At 48.4% G+C, this 17,500-nt stretch overlaps 1 protein-coding gene across 1 annotated transcript; it reads left to right on the forward strand.

The window, feature by feature from the left end:
• The first annotated feature begins 4,567 nt into the window (after nt 1-4,567).
• Nucleotides 4,568-14,710, forward strand: dact1 (dishevelled-binding antagonist of beta-catenin 1). The gene is given in 5 exon segments (XM_054613981.1): nt 4,568-4,846; nt 8,953-9,082; nt 9,313-9,426; nt 10,355-12,235; nt 12,238-14,710. Coding segments are annotated over 5 exon segments (2,550 nt in total). The 3' UTR covers nt 12,384-14,710.
• The last annotated feature ends 2,790 nt before the right edge of the window (nt 14,711-17,500 follow it).

Genomic DNA, 17,500 nt, shown 5'->3' on the forward strand with positions numbered 1-17,500 from the left:
CTGATTGCATTCAAAATGTCCCCCAAGTGAAATGCAAATTATCATCAAAATATATTTAAAGTATCAAATGTAAAAGTAAATGTAAATATATATATATATATATATATATATATATATATATATCCAGTGCGTGCTGAAGGTCACGTTCTGAAGAAGCCAACAGAACCACATCATCTGCAAAAAGCAGGGATGTGATTCTGAGGTCCCCAAACCGGAAACTCTCCTCCCCGGCTGCGCCTTGAAATCCTGTCCATGAAAATCACAAACAGGATTGGTGACAATGGGCAGCCCTGGCGGAGGCCAACACGCACTGGGAACAAGCTCGACTTTGTGCCGAGTATCCGGACACAGCTCTCACTTTGGTCATACAAGGACCGAATGGCTCGTAGTAACGAACCAGGTACCCCATATTCCCGCAGTACCCCCCACAGGACTCCCCGAGGGACACGGTCGAAGGCCTTCTCCAAGTCCACAAAACACATGTAGACTGGATGAGCAAACTCCCATGCCCCCTCCAACAGACCTGCAAGGGTAAAGAGTTGGTCCGCTGTTCCACGGCCAGGACGGAATCCGCATTGCTCCTCCTGAATCTGAGGTTCGACAATCGGACGGAGCCTCCTTTCCAGCACCCTGGAGTAAACTTTCCCGGGAGGCTGAGCAGTGTGATACCCCTATAATTGGAGCACACTCTCCGGTCCCCCTTTTTGAAAATGGGAACCACCACCCCGGTCTGCCACTCCACAGGCACTGTACCCGACTTCCACACGACAGTGAAGAGACGTGTCAACCAAGACAGCCCAACAATGTCCAGAGCCTTTAGCATCTCCGGTCGAATCTCATCCACTCCTGGCGCCTTGCAGCTGAAGAGCTTTTTAACGACCTCAACGACCTCCGCCAGGCATATGGACGAGTCTTCCCCTGAGTCTTCAGACTCTGCCTCTTCCACAGAGGACGTGTTGGTCGGGTTCAGGAGTTCCTCAAAGTGTTCTTTCCACCGCTCGACAATATCCCCAGTCCGGGTCTGCAGTTCTCCCCCCCCTGCTGAGCACAGCCTGAGAAAAGCCCTGCTTCCCCTTTCTGAGTCGTCTCACGGTTTGCCAGAACTTCCTTGAGGCCAGTCGAATGTCCTTCTCCATGGCCTCCCCGAACTCCTCCCACACCCGGGTTTTTGCCTCAGCAACCGCCGCAGCTGCAGCCCTTCTGGCCAACCGGTACCTGCCTGCTGATTCAGGAGACCCCTCGGCCAACCAAGCCCGAAAGGCCTCCTTCTTCAGCTTGACGGCCTCCTTCACCGCTGGTGTCCACCAGCGGGTTCTTGGATTGCCGCCACGACAGGCACCGATCGCCTTCCGACCACAACTCCTAGCAGTAGCTTCCACACTGGAGGATTTGAACATGGCCCACTCGGATTCCATGTCCCCAGCCTCCCCCGGGATGCACGAGAAATTCTTCCGGAGGTGGGAGTTGAAGACCTTGCGGACAGGATCCTCAGCCAGACGTTCCCAGTTCACCCTCACTACACGTTTGGGTTTACCGGGTCTGTCCGGCAGCCTCCCCCGCCACCTGATCCAACTCACCACCAGGTGGTGATCAGTTGACAGCTCTGCTCCTCTCTTCACCCGAGTGTCCAAGACATACGGCCGCAGGTCTGATGACACAACTACAAAGTCGATCATAGACCTTTGGCCTAGGGTGTTCTCGTACCAAGTACACTTATGAACCTCCCTATGCTCAAACATGGTGTTTGTTATGGACAGTCCATGACTACCACAGAAGTCCAACAACAAAGCACCACTCGGGTTCAGATCGGGCAGGCCGTTCCTCCCAATCACACCCCTCCAGGTTTCTCCATCGTTACCCACATGAGCGTTGAAGTCTCCCAGAAGAACTATGGAGTCCCCAGTTGGCGCCCTTTCCAGAACACCACCCAAGGACTCCAAGAAGGCCACATACTCCGAACTGCCGTTTGGTGCATTGGTCGCATCTCTGCGATTCCCAGTCGCAGAGAAGTGACCCTCTCGTTCTCCGGGGAGAACTCCAGAACAGCGGCGCTCAGCCGGGGGCTTGTGAGTATCTCCACACCCGCCCGGCGCCTCTCACCCTGGGCAACTCCGGAAAAGGAAAAAGTCCAGCCCCTCTCCAGGAGTTTGGTTCCAGAACCGGTGCTATGTGTGGAGGTGGGCCCAACTATATCTAGTTGGTAGCTTTCCACCTCCCGCACCAGCTCCGGTTCCTTCCCCGCCAGAGAGGTGACATTCCACGTCCCTAGAGCTAGTCTGTGATGCCGGGGGTCAGCACGCCCAGGTTCCCGCCCCTGCCTGCCGCCCGGCTCACACTGCACCCGACCCCAATGCCTATCCCTGCGGGTGGTGGGCCCACAGGGTGGCGGCACGATGTAGCTTTTTCGGGCTGGGCCCGGCCGGGCCCCATGTGCCAAGGCCCGGCCACCAGACGCTCGCCGGCGAGCTCCCCTACCAGGTCTGGCTCCAGGAGGGTGCCCCGGTTTCCCTTTTCCGGGCGAGGTGCCACTACCTTGCATCGTCCGATTCATTGAGGTTTTGTGAAACGCTCTTAGTCTGACCCCTCCCCCGAGACCACTTTGCCTTGGGAGACCCTACCAGGAGCTATTGCCCCCGACAACACAGCTCTCAGGATCACTGGGGCACACAAACCCCTCCACCATGATAAGGTGGCGATTCATTGGAGGATATATATATATATATGATATATATATATCATATTCTAGTATTATAATTATTGATGCATTCATGTGTCCATCACTTTAACGGTGGAGCTCATCTTAATGCTTTTATATAATCTATAATACATAATTTATTATTTAGTTGTATTTTTAATAAAGCAACTGAAGTTAAAAGATAAATTCACTTTTGATTTTTCTTTTTTAATTCTTGATGAAAATGAAAAACCTTTTCTTCACGGTGTCTCCGGAGATTTTATTTTGAAGGTGACTCCAGGACGCGCTGGTGTTCATTGTCGCTGACGTCACACGGCCCGCTCCGTCAGACAGCGTGGAGGGGGCGGGGCCTACGGGACTCCGCGTCAGAGCGACGGAGCAGCAGCACGGAGCCTCCGAAGTTATAAATTCACTTTTGCTTTTTAATTCTTGATGAAAATGAAAAACCTTTCTTCACGGACCGGACCCACATGCTCCCCGGACCGGACCGGACCCACATGCTCCCCGGACCGGACCGGACCCACGGACCGGACCGGACCCACATGCTCCCCGGACCGGACCGGACCCACATGCTCCCCGGACCGGACCGGACCTCTTGCTCAGGAGGACCGTGAGACCTCCGGCTGATACAGGACTTACAGAGACCAGTCAGAGACCCTGATCCCTCTGAGACCCTGATCCTGCAGAGACCTTGATGACTCAGAGACCCTGATCCTGCAGAGACCCTGATCCCTCAGAGACCCTGATCCCTCAGAGACCCTGATCCCTCTGGACCCTGATCCCTCAGAGACCCTGATCCCGCAGAGACCCTGATCCCTCTGGACCCTGATCCCTCAGAGACCCTGATCCCTCCGGACCCTGATCCCTCAGAGACCCTGATCCCTCTGGACCCTGATCCCTCAGAGACCCTGATCCCTCTGAGACCCTGATCCTGCAGAGACCCTGATGACTCAGAGACCCTGATCCTGCAGAGACCCTGATCCCTCAGAGACCCTGATCCCTCAGAGACCCTGATCCCTCAGAGACCCTGATCCCTCTGGACCCTGATCCCTCAGAGACCCTGATCCCGCAGAGACCCTGATCCCTCTGGACCCTGATCCCTCAGAGACCCTGATCCCTCCGGACCCTGATCCTGCAGAGACCCTGATCCCTCAGAGACCCTGATCCCTCTGGACCCTGATCCCTCCGGACCCTGATCCCTCAGAGACCCTGATCCCTCAGAGACCCTGATCCCGCAGAGACCCTGATCCCTCAGAGACCCTGATCCCTCCGATCCTGACCCTGATCCCTCAGAGACCCTGATCCCTCTGGACCCTGATCCCTCTGGACCCTGATCCTGCAGAGACCCTGATCCCTCTGGACCCTGATCCCTCTGGACCCTGATCCCTCAGAGACCCTGATCCCTCTGGACCCTGATCCCTCAGAGACCCTGATCCCTCCGGACCCTGATCCCACAGAGACCCTGATCCCTCAGAGACCCTGATCCCTCTGGACCCTGATCCCTCAGAGACCCTGATCCCGCAGAGACCCTGATCCCGCAGAGACCCTCCCTCCGACCCTCCCTCAGAGACCCTGATCCCTCTGGAGACCCTGATCCCTCTGGACCCTGATCCCTCAGAGACCCTGATCCCTCCGGACCCTGATCCCACAGAGACCCTGATCCCGCAGAGACCCTGATCCCTCCGGACCCTGATCCCTCAGAGACCCTGATCCCTCCGGACCCTGATCCCTCCGGACCCTGATCCTGCAGAGACCCTGATCCCTCAGAGACTCTGATCCCTCAGAGACCCTGATCCCTCTGGACCCTGATCCCTCTGGACCCTGATCCCTCTGGACCCCGATCCTGCAGAGACCCTGATCCGGAGGGAGGACATGCCGCTGTCCTCCTCCTCCAGGAGGGACAGAGCCGCGGCTGACGCGGAGGCGGCGGAGCGGCAGCGGCCGACGCGGGAGCGGCTGGAGGCCACCGCGTCCGGGCTCGAGGAGCTGGAGTACCTGCGGCAGCGGCAGGAGGTGCTGGTCCGGGCCGCGCTGGACCTCCAGGAGGAGGAGGAGGAGGAGGAGGAGGAGGGGGAGGAGCGGAGGGAGGCTCAGCTGAGCTCCGAGGAGAAGCTCCTGGAGGAGAACATCCTGCTGCTCAGGAAACAGCTGGTAGGTCCTGACCCGTCTGCCTCGTGACCTCTGACCTCTCTGACCCCAGTCTGGGATGGAATGACTCAGGTGTGCGCCGTGAGGTCAGAGGTCAGGGGTGAGGACGAGGTCAGCCATCTTTAAACCTGAACCTTTAAAACAACACAAAGACACGATTATATGTTCATCAATAAATCAGATCAATATGTTCATCAATAAATCAGATAATATGTTCATCAATAAATCAGATCAATATGTTCATCAATAAATCAGATCAATATGTTCATCAATAAATCAGATATGTTCATCAATAAATCAGATCAATATGTTCATCAATAAATCAGATAATATGTTCATCAATAAATCAGATAATATGTTCATCAATAAATCAGATCAATATGTTCATCAATAAATCAGATAATATGTTCATCAATAAATCAGATCAAATATTGATCTGAAATACTGATTTCAAATATTTGAAAACATCAGTTTTATACAAACAGAAGATTATTGATCGATTTCATCCTCAGAAACCTCTGAATGAAAACTACTGATTGCTTAGCATCTGTTGTTAGCATCGGTACTTAGCATCTGTTGTTAGCATCGGTACTTAGCATCTGTTGTTAGCATCGGTACTTAGCATCTGTTGTTAGCATCCGTAGTGAGCTGTGGTTAAAGCTCCTTGTTGTCTTTCGACGTTCAGTTTGTTTCTCATGAAATCAGTAAAAATAGTTTGTTTTAAATTTGGAATCAGAAGAAAACAAACGTCATGTGAAGCAGAAATCAATCAACAGAAAGCTGATCAGATCAACGATTAAATTGTTATTATATAATATAATTAAATATATTCAAAATATAATAAGGTAAAGGGCCTAGAATGGATCCCTGAGGAACTCCTCCAACACGTTGACCTATTTTACAGACACGAGAAAAGATCTCATGAAAATGTAATCAATAAATGTGAATGATTTCTTCAACCAACCAAAGAAACAAGTTTAAAACCTTCAATCATGATTGTGAGGAAAGATGAATCAAATCAAATCAAATTTTATTTATATAGCGCCTTTCATGCAAAATTGCAATACAAGGTGCTTAACAATACAATGAAAATACAACAATACTGTGAAAATAAACGGAAGAGAGAAATAATAATATAGAAACATGGTAAAAATAGAAAGAGTAACATTCTTATACATAAAATGTATAAAACCAATAAATGTATAAAACCAATAAAACCAGTAGTAGCACAGTAATACCGATAACAATGGATTAAGAAAATGCTAAACTAAAAAGTATGTCTTAAGATTTCTCTTAAAAGTGTTTAAGAGGCTATGAATCCTAAAGCTGAGAGGAGGAGGAGGAGGAGGAGGAGGAGGAGGAGGTTTTAAGTTTGACCAGAATTCACTCCTCCAGTCTGTCCCCCACCCCAAACCCCCTGCGGCTCAGGGAGGATGCTGGGAAATTCAGTGACTCAAGGTTTAAGATATTAAACTGATGTGTGTGTTTAATTAAAGAGGCGTGATTAATAGATGTGGCCTGAAGCACACACACACACACACACACACACACACACACACACACACACACACACACACACACACACACACACACACACACTGTGATGTCAGAGTTGTTTGTTTTGGTCGTCTGTTTAAAGTTAACTTAATATGTTTCAGAGAAAACCATGCTAATAGCTTAGCTTAGCTTAGCTTAGCCTCCTGCTCACGTTAGCTTAATTATATGAGAGGTGGAGAGAATATGTTGCTAATAGTTTAGCTTCTGCTAACCGACCGTAGCAGCAGCAGAATGCTAAGCTATTAGCATCTTCTTTTCTCCGTCTCTGAAACGCTGACATTAGAATCACAGGGTTCATCACAGGGTTCATCACAGGGTTCCAGCTGGAACATCAGAGAGAACCGCTCTTATTAGACGTAATATTACGAATAATGCAGATTTATTAAAGTAACACATATTTAACTTCAGATTGTGTTTCAAAGATATTAAATGATGTTCTGTGTGATATTAAGACGGTTGAACAGAACCAGGGTTCTCTGATTCCTGAGAGCAGAAGACACTGACCTGAAGTCCACCAGGTCTTCAGGGACAAATGTTTGTGGACGCTCAGACCTGACGAGGCGTTCGAGGGCGAGTCGGCGGTCAGCTGACTGTCAGCTGTCGTCTCTGTGCTGTGTTCAAGTGCAACTTTTAACACGTCGGTATGAAATCAAAGAGGAAGTCTCTGAGGACGTTTGTCCCTTTGGTCTCTCGGTCTTTGACTCCAGCTGCTGTTTCTCCTGTGTGTTGGTTTGAAACAGCCGATCTGAGGACACGGTCCTGGTCTCAGGATCCAGTTTCATGTGTTGGTTTCTGGACTCGGTCTGTCCTGCAGTTTTAAACTTGAATCTGGATCAGATTACCCCCCCCTATAAGCAGTAACAAATGCAGATTCCTGTGAGCTGCTGGAAACTCTGCAGATCCACTTTCAGCTCTGAGCAGCTGAGACACAAACAGAGAATCAGGAGGTGGTGGAGACCAAACACAGAGCTAAAGACAGAATTAGGAGGTGGTGTAGACCAAACACAGAGCTAAAGACAGAATCAGGAGGTGGTGTAGACCAAACACAGAGCTAAAGACAGAATCAGGAGGTGGTGGAGTGTGTGGGACATCACTTCCTGCTGTGGCTGGGTGATTGACAGCTCAAACATCTGGAGGAGCGTTGCTTTGTGTTTGAACACGCTGCTTCTACCGGTTTTCCGTTAGTAAAAGTTGTGGATGGTACTGTGAATCTTTTTGGTACCACCTCTGTGGAGTTAAATCACTGCAGACATCTGATTGGCCAGAGAGAACCACCACTAGTGTAACAGTGACTTCCTGCACAAACCCAGTGAATGTCACTCCTCCCTCAGCGACACGGAGCGTCCTGTCTGCAGTGGAAAGACCTCATGGAGGTCTGAGCTCTGAGATTGATCTGAAACTGATCAGTTATTGATCAGATGTTTGTCTGAGGGAAGATCAGCTGTGTGTTTCTGCTCTCAGCTCCGTCACAGGAATGCAGCACATGACTGACCTGAGAGCAGCGCTGCATTACCCGCATGCTTTCCATCTGATTCACCCTGTGTGTGTGTGTGTGTGTGTGTGTGTGTGTGTGTGTGTGTGTGTGTGTGTGTGTGTGTGTGTCTGTGTGTCTTTGTGTGTGTGTCTGTGTGTGTTTGTGTGTGTTTGTGTGTGTGTGTGTGTCTGTGTGTGTATGTGTGTCTGTGTGTGTGTGTGTGTGTGTGTGTATGTGTGTGTGTGTATGTGTGTGTGAGTGAGTGTGAGTGTGTGTGTGTGTGTCTGTGTGTGTATGTGTGTCTGTGTGTGTGTGTGTGTGTATGTGTGTGTATGTGAGTGAGTGAGTGAGTGTGTGTGTGTGTGTGTGTGTGTGTGAGTGTGTGAGTGTGTGTGAGTGTGTGTGTGTGAGTGTGTGTGTAGATGATGATATTTATTTATTTATTTATGTGTTTGTGTCTTCTTTCTATATTGAACACGTGAGGCGTTCAGGGACCGGTTCATAGAGCCTCTGACCAACACAGTGAAATCCACCAATGAACAGTCGGCTCCACCCGGATGGATTCTGTTTGAAATGCTATTTTAAAAACATTCAGAACAGCAGATCTGAGATCAGTGAGGAAGCCCCGTGTTCAGGGTCACGAGCTCCGTCTGTGACCTCTGACCTTCGTGGTGTGACACTCACCAGCAGACTCTGCTCACATTTACACAACTACTTCTCTGCTCAGTACTTTTTACTGTATTTAATAACTGTAACATTAAAACATATCAAACCAGCGACTCATGAACCGAACGTCTTCTTCAAAGCTCTGAGTTTGTCTCACCTGGTTTCACTTGATAAACATACTCATCACTTATTGATTAAGTATTGACAGTCTATCGAGCCAATCAGGTCCTTTGACATGAACTTCTTGGTTTGAATCATATTTTCAGTGTAAATGGATTCACTGTGTTCTGGATTCTGTTCTAGTTTCATCTGGGATCAGGACTCTGTCAGCTGTTTGTTTGGATAAAAACATTTTCAGTAAACAGAGAGATGACATGTCACAATGACGTCATGACGTCCCTCTTTCCATCAGAACTGTCTGCGGAGGAGAGACGCTGGACTCATCAGTCAGCTACAGGAGCTGGACCGGCAGATCAGTGACCTGCGATTGGACAGCGAGGCGTCACATGACCAGCTGGAGACGGACAGCCGACCCAGTTCAGGTATCAGAGTTAAAAAAGTGATGAACAAACTTATGATTATCTTTGTTCAGTTCTTAAATATGGAATCAGTGTTTGAGGTTTGAAGAGAAAACAGTATCATCTGCATAGAGACGGATATTTACTGTCTGTCTGTCTCCTCCTGTCTGTCTGTCTGTCTGTCTGTCTCTCTCTCTTCCTGTCTGTCTGTCTCCTCCTGTCTGTCTCTCTCTCTTCCTGTCTGTCTCTCTCAGGTTTCTATGAGTTGAGTGACGGGGCGTCTGTCTCTCTCTCCAACTCGTCAAACTCCGTCTTCAGTGAGTGTTTCTGTTCGATGGCTGAAGCTGAGGGGCGTCTTCTGTCTGCAGGTACACAACTAGTACACAACTAGTATACAACTAGTACACAACTAGTACACAACTAGTACACAACTAGTATACAACTAGTATACAACTAGTACACAACAAGTACATAACTAGTACACTACTAGTACGCAACTAGTACACTACGAGTACACAACTAGTACACAACCAGTACACAACTAGTATACAACTAGTACACAACCAGTACACAACTACTATACAACTAGTACACAACCAGTACGCAACTAGTACGCAACTAGTACACTACGAGTACACAACCAGTACACAACTAGTATACAACTAGTACACAACTAGTACACTACTAGTACACAACAAGTACATAACTAGTACACAGTTTATATACATGTAATCTGATAAGCCTGCTGGATTTCATTCTATTAACAGAACACAGTTTTATACCCTGCTGGATCCCAGTGAGGACTGTTAGCGTGTTGTTGCTAAAGCTACATTAGCTTGTTAGCCTCTCTTGGCTCCAGGAGAAGTAGAATAAATTCTGCTGAACTGGGACTAGGTTGTGGTTGTGATCCGAACGTGTTCTGACTCAGACATCGGTTTCATTTCCTGTCCGGGATCAGTGGTGAACATGGAGAGTTAACGTTTCACAGCACTCTGTCTCCGCAGGAAAGAATGTTCCACTTACTAAAGCAGCGATCCAAACGGGTCATGACCACATTCAACAGAGCATTTCTTCAGAAGCAGCTCTGCTCAGAGTGGACTTCCCGTCAGCTGTTGACATTAGGAAACGCTGCATCACAAAGTAAACTTAGATCCATTTACACTGTTTATGTTTCAGTCTGTGAAATGTTCAGCGGTGTGGTTTACAGCGGCCCTGTTCACGTTCAGAACTCCTCCGTCATCCAAAGACTTAAAATAGCGGTGTCTGGTTTCATGAAGTCTCTCTCTCCCCCTCCAGATGAGCTGGCCAGCTGTTTGGACTGTGACGGTTTGGTCGGAGGACTCTGTGACGACTCGTCTTTCTCTGGAACGGTCCGCCGCTCGCTGTCGGCTCCTCACCCGGCCTCCCTGGACCCGGTCTCCTCAGTGGACTCCCAGTCTAAGTACCACTGTGACCTAGTGGCCCGAAACGGCAACGATGTGTACCGCTACCCGAGCCCGCTGCACGCCGTGGCGGTCCAGAGCCCCATCTTCCTGCAGATGGCGGGTCACGGAGGTCCCAAACCAGAACCTCCTTCTGCTTCTGATTCAGCTCCTCTTGTATCTCAGAGCTCCTCTTGGCCGGCCTCCTCTTCCTCCTCTCAAACGCCCTCCTATAAGCGACTTGACAGCTACATCTACAGTCTGCTGCAGCGGAGGGTCCTGCCCGTCAGGACCAGCAGACCCAGGACCAGCATCAGCGCTGACCCGTCAAAGAGCATCCTGAGGCAAGCCAGTCTCTGTATGAGGCAGTTGTCTGGGTCTGGTTTCGGGACTCTGAGGGGGTCTGACTTCAAACCCTCTGGGCCGACCAGAGGAGCATCAGCAGGAGGTGTCTCCACCTCGTCTCCTCAGAGGCAGTGGACTGTGGACGGTCAATCTGAGGAGACCCAGAAGGTTTTCCCTGACGGCAGCGTTGACTCGATGCAAAATGGCTTCAAGATAAACGACAGTGACTCGGCACAAAACCAGAACACCTGTCCTTCTGTCCCAAACAAGGACAAGGATCCGAGCGCCAACAGTCTGCTTCCGCCCCCCTCAGCAGCGTCCTCAGCTGCTCTGCCTCAGGACTTCAGGGAGCTGGGTATTCCCAAAACTAACTCCTCCCCCAAAGACACCAAGCAGCCATGTGACTGTCCCGACCCGGACCTGCTCCTCAAACCACCACCCGGTATCAAAACAGATACTCCCAAGAACAGCCCAAAGCCTCCACACACTGTCCAGACAGAGAACGGCGATAGGTCAGGGCCGGAGGTAGCCAGTCGAGGATCCTCCTCCCAGAGTCAGGATGAAGCAGGAGGAGGAGGAGGAGGAGGGAGTCACATGGTTAACACTAAGTGCATTCCTGCCCAGCGGCAGAACGTCAAACTCCGCAAGGGTGCCAGCAAGAATATGAAGACGGTCAAGGTGAAGACCACCACGACGACGAGGACGAGTCGTTGTGTTCAGAGTCGGGCCTCTGAACACAACGAGCCTTCGTCAGAGAGAAGAGGGGACAAATCCCACCAAAGGTCCGGATCTAAAAAGTCCCGGCTGTTGGAAGACGGAGGCTCCGTCAATGTTAAAGTCTCCAAGAGAGCAGCTGCTCACGGAGCCTCCGCCTCCAGGGTCAGACGCCTTCCTGCGTCCATCCCTGAGGGCCGAGTTCTGGACAGACACACCACATCAACACTAAGCAGTGTGCATTCGGGGGCATCCAGGCACCATCACCATGGAAACCACCACGGTCACCATGGACGCGACCAGGTCGTGGTCGTTGCCAAACCGAAGTACAAACGGAGTGATTACCGCCGGTTGCGTGCGATCACGGAGGTACCGTCTGATGAGGCGTTCAGGCGCACTCAGCGACGGCAGAGAAAGGAGCTGTTGGGCCATCCTGCAGCCAATGTGTCCCCCCCCGCCCAGCAGGTGAGCAGCCCGTACTCCTACGTGGCAGGAAGTGACTCTGAGTATTCGGCCGAGTGTGCGTCTCTCTTTCACTCCACCATCGTGGACACCAGTGAGGACGACCGGTCCAACTACACCACCAACTGCTTTGGAGACAGTGAATCTGGTGAGGAGGAGTACGTGGAGGAGAGCACCACCACCAGTGACACGGAGGAGAGCGGAGGCGGGGCTGGCGGTGGGACAGGTGGGATGGGCCGGGGCGTAGCCAGTCAGGGGCCACGGGGCAGGAAATGACCCCGGCTCAGGCCAAGGCCTTCGTTAAGATCAAGGCCTCTCACAACCTGAAGAAGAAGATCCTCCGGTTCAGGTCCGGTTCTCTCAAACTCATGACCACCGTGTGAGGACGGACTCGTGGACCTGAACCCGACCTGATGGAGCAGCAGACAGCAATGTCTTCGGCCCGAGAGCCAAACCCATCATCCATAGCATAAAAGCATGTGTGACGTTTTTCTTAATTCACTATCTGCTTTATATTCTGTTCATCTGTGTAGTTTTCAGTCTGGAGGTAAAACTGTTCACCAGTAGAGTCCATCAGAGTGCACCAGTATCCTGCTGGTCATGAGGAGGTCCGTCTCCGTCATGATGCTGAAGAGAGTGAACAGGGAGGAACTATATTTATACTGACATTAACTTTACAACACTTCCTGTTTCTGAATGTACCTTCATGTGGACCATGTTGGGTTCAGGTGGTTTATCGTTCCTCAGCACATTATGCCAAAAAGCCTGAATTCATAAGTTCCTGTTTTACAAATTACACCTAAAGAAGTTTGCAAACTTTTAAAAAGACCTCTTAACATTTTTTGAATGTCATGAACCTGTTTTTTGTTCAAACTGTATCTTTGTGCAAGTTTTTGGTTCTGACAAGCAGCTGATGAAGAAGATGGAGCATTAGATGCTTTTGGGTTTAGCCAATCAGATTGGCTTCCTTCCCTTCCCGCCTTCTCTCCTGCTCAGCCAGCGAACACCTGGCTCACCTGAGAAGAAACCAAAGTCTCAGTGTGCTTCAATCTGAGTGGTCGTCTTTATATCAGCCGCCACAGTCTCCTAGATACCAGCGTCCTATCACATCGTAGAAACACTGATTTATGGGTAATCCATTGAGGCCATGGACCATACAAACGGCGAAAGAGAGCATCGAAGCCTTCTGAGGTCTTCAGTGTGTCTCTGGTCGACGTGTTGCTGATGTCAGGTTCTTCAGAAAGTAATTTGGACAGAACTTCAGGTGGTTCGTCTCTTAAGACATGTCTTAATGTCCAGAAGGTTCTGAGGGAGGTTGTCTAGAAGGTTCTCCACATGTTACTGCGTTGTGTTCAGGGTTGAGGTTGTCTGTTGCTCATTCATCTCCTTGTCCCCTGAACTGTAGGACTTTGTGTTTCTCTGTTTCTCTCTTATTGATTGTATTTATTATCACCAACACGCCAAACGTCTGTAAACGCTTTTCTTTGTCTCACTCAGTCCTGGTTTACCGTGTTATGTTTGGATGAAAGCTATTTAAAACCTAATATATTTGCTTGGTACTTATTGGACCCACACATGGTTCTGAATGACAGCTGGCTCATTACATTTACACGCTCAGACCAACGTTTGTTGAGGATCTAATCATCACTGTTGAGATGTTCGTGCTGCTCTCAGATCAGTTCTCAGATGTGTTAGCTTAGCTTAGCACAAAGACTGGAAGCAGAGGGAAACCGTTAGCATAGCTCCATCAAAATAGAAGAAAATCTTCCTTCCAACAATTAAAACTGTCTAATTTACATGTTTGCTTATTAAACAGGTTTCAAAATGTAAATGTCAATAGGAGACAGTTAGCATAGAAGCTCTTTGTTAAAATCTGTTGACTAGTTTCATCTGACTGTTTTCAGTTCCCCCGGTGTTCTCTATCTGTGAGCAAACATGTTAGCTCTCTAGCTAACAAAAGTTTGCTGATTAGCATCTGAAGCAGAGGGGAAGTCAATTTAAATATTTTTGAAAAGACAGAATCAATTGTTTACATAATTAGGGATGATGTATTTTTGTAGGCCAACAGGAAGTTAGCATCGCACTGGTACCCGCTAACGTTAGGCTACAAACCAACGACACCATGGTCACATGACTTCATCGTCAACACACGCTGTCCTCTAGGCGTGACCTGAGCTAGCTAGAGGTCCTAGCCTTTCTAACATCCTTTTATCAAAGACGACCAAAAAAGTGATGATGGTACTGAAAAACAAAGTCCGGACGTGAAGCGGTTCAGCCCAGACCCGGTCTGCTCACCGCTACTGTCTGTTTATTGGTATAATAGATTTATAACAATACTGTTTGATTAAAATACTATTGGGAAATACTAATAAATGTACAGGTTGGATTTTCAGTATTGTTGTGTTCTGATATCTAAGCTAGCAGTTTCCACCCGTTTCCTGTCTTTGTGCTAAGCTAGGCTAAACACACAGAGATGAAGCTAAAATCCATCTTCTCATCTGACTGAAGGTAAAGAATGAGTTCTACCTTTAACATGTTTACAGTCGTGGTTCTGGGCTTGTTTACTCCAGAACCTTCCGTCTGTCCTTCTGTTGAGAGCGTTCTAAAGGTTCTGATGACTTTATATTTAAAACCTTTAACCAAAAGCCTCCTGTAAAGGATCATATATGCGACTGAATGACTGTTACTGATACGGTGCTGAACCTTTGTATGCTTCATTAAATGTGGACTTTGACTTTAACGTTTCGTGGTTCTGGGTTCGTCTGTTCCCTCTGAAACAAGCCAATCACAAGACATTTAGCCTGTTTGTGTTAAGCTGCTTCGCTGTGACCTCTGACCTCTGTTCATCTGCATGTTTCTGATCTCACTGCTAATCGTTTATTCACAGCACAGCATGAATCAACCAATCAGAGAGGCTGCAGCTCTTCTAGCAGCATAGTAACAGTGTGCTAACATGTAGCATGCAGCTAGCAGAGGTTCAGCATGCTTACAGCGTGCTAACATGTAGCATGCTGCTAGCAGAGCTGTAGCATGCTTACAGCGTGCTAACATGTAGCATGCTGCTAGCAGAGCTGTAGCATGCTTACAGCGTGCTAACATGTAGGAACAATGTTTTTTTGTCTTCTCTCTTGTGGACAGTTAACAGTTTTTCATTTGTCTCCCGGTTCTCTTTGTTTTTGTAGATTAGTTCGACCACAAATCATCATGTTGATGTTCAGATAGTTCAGAGAGAGTTCACACACACACACACACACACACACACACACACACACACACACACACACACACACACACACACACACACACACACACACACACACACACACACACACACACTCACACACACACACACACACACACACACACACACACACACACACACACACACACACACACACACACACACACACACACACACACACACACACACACACACACACACACTCACACACACACACCATATGAAACCTGGGTCGTGACTTTCAGATTGAATAATTTGATTTGACTCGTCATCAAACAAACAAACAAAGCTGTGTTCTACTAACAGGAAGACAAACAGAAACTTCAAAATAAAACACATTTACTGTTCGTTTTAGTAATGGACATAAAGAAACTACAGACAACGAGGTGATGTATGTGTTCACTGTGCAGGGAAGTGCTGACGTGTGAATGTGTGAATTTGTGTGTGTGTGTGTATGTGTGAATGTGTGAATGTGTGTGTGTGTGTGTGTGTGTGTGTGTGTGTGTGAATGTGTGTGTGTGTGTGTGTGTGTGTGTGTGTGTGTGTGTGTGTGTGTGTGTGTGTGTGTGTGTGTGTGTGTGTGTGTGTGTTTGTGTGAATGTGTGTGTGTGTGTGTGTGTGTGTGTGTGTGTGTGTGTGTGTGTGTGTGTGTGTGTGTGTGTGTGTGTGTGTGTGTGTGTGTGAATGTGTGTGTGTGTGTGTGTGTGTGTGTGTGTGTGTGTTTGTGTGAATGTGTGTGTGTGTGTGTGTGTGTGTGTGTGTGTGTGTGTGTGTGTGTGTGTGAATGTGTGTGTGAATGTGTGTGTGATCTCCTGGGATTCATGAACATGCAGTCAACACTCAGAGGTCTGTTCAGCCTCCTCATCCATTTCACTCTGCTGCCCCCCCCACACACACACACACACACATCCCCCTCCACATACTTTTAACAGCTAAAGTAAAGACAAATATCTTTATTCCACATTACAGACTGGAGCTTTAATATGTGTGTGTGTGTGTGTGTGTGTGTGTGTGTGTGTGTGTGTGTCTGTGTGTACGTGTGTGTGTGTGTGTGTGTGTCGAGTGTGTGTCATTAACATAATGAGAGTCGACAGCTGAAAGATCTGCTGATAAGAACTACTTTAACCTACAAACACACACACACACACACAGGAACATTTATGAAAACGAGTCGTTCTTTTTGTTCTGATTATTGATCTGCTCTTTTTAATAGAGACGCTCAGATCAGCGTTCTGTAGACCTCTTTAATGACATCGTTAGAAGACGCTGGTTACTGAACCGGTCTTCTGTTTTCCTGAGGAACCTGAACGCAGCAGCTCTCAGATTCTATTTCTCCTTTTTTCAGATTTTTCCGTCCAAGCTGCAGGTTTGGCTGCAAGACGACGACAGACTGACTCTACAGGGACACACTGTAAAACACACACTAAAACACACACACACACACACACACACACACACACACACACACACACACACACACACACACACACACACACACACACACACACACACACACATTGGCTCAGGCTGTCAGCTCAGAGGGAACAGAGGAATAAATCACTGCAGTGTTACACAGGAAACAGAAAATCCTTGAGAGTGCCCTTTAACACACACACACACACACATAAATACACACAGCAGCCATTTGCTCGCCTCCTTCAACACCTTCAGATACAGTAAATCCCTGCTGCCTTTCACAGCTGCAGCTGTGTGTGTGTGTGTGTGTGTGTGTGTGTGTGTGTGTGTGTGTGTGTGTGTGTGTGTGTGTGTGTGTGTGTGTGTGTGTGTGTTTCCTGTCAGATCTCACTGAGAGTCTTTAGAAGAGTCGGCTTCTTTGACACATTAACTGAACTTTGGGTCTGAAACCACAAAAACATCATCTCCTAAAAATTAGGACGCATAACCTTCACCTGAAGAAGGAGAAGAAGAAGGAGAAGAAGAAGAAGAAGGAGAAGAAGAAGAAGAAGAAGGAGAAGAAGAAGAAGACGTAGAAGAAGAAGAAGAAGAAGAAGAAGACGTAGAAGAAGGAGAAGAAGAAGAAGAAGACGTTATTTTTAGACTCCAGACGAGTCAGAAAACATCCTCCATGAAGCTTTTAACCTTTGACCTCTCTGCTGACCTGCTGCTGCAGCAGCTCCACACGCTGGAGACCAGAAGAAGAAAGGAGAACCTGAACGCAGCAGACGAGCTATTCTCAGCTAATCAATCAGAAACAGACTCCAGCAGGATGTGAGGAAGAGGAGCAGAAGAAGAAGACGG

Source organism: Anoplopoma fimbria, chromosome 15, assembly GCF_027596085.1.
Source record: "Anoplopoma fimbria isolate UVic2021 breed Golden Eagle Sablefish chromosome 15, Afim_UVic_2022, whole genome shotgun sequence".
NCBI lineage: Eukaryota > Metazoa > Chordata > Actinopteri > Perciformes > Anoplopomatidae > Anoplopoma > Anoplopoma fimbria.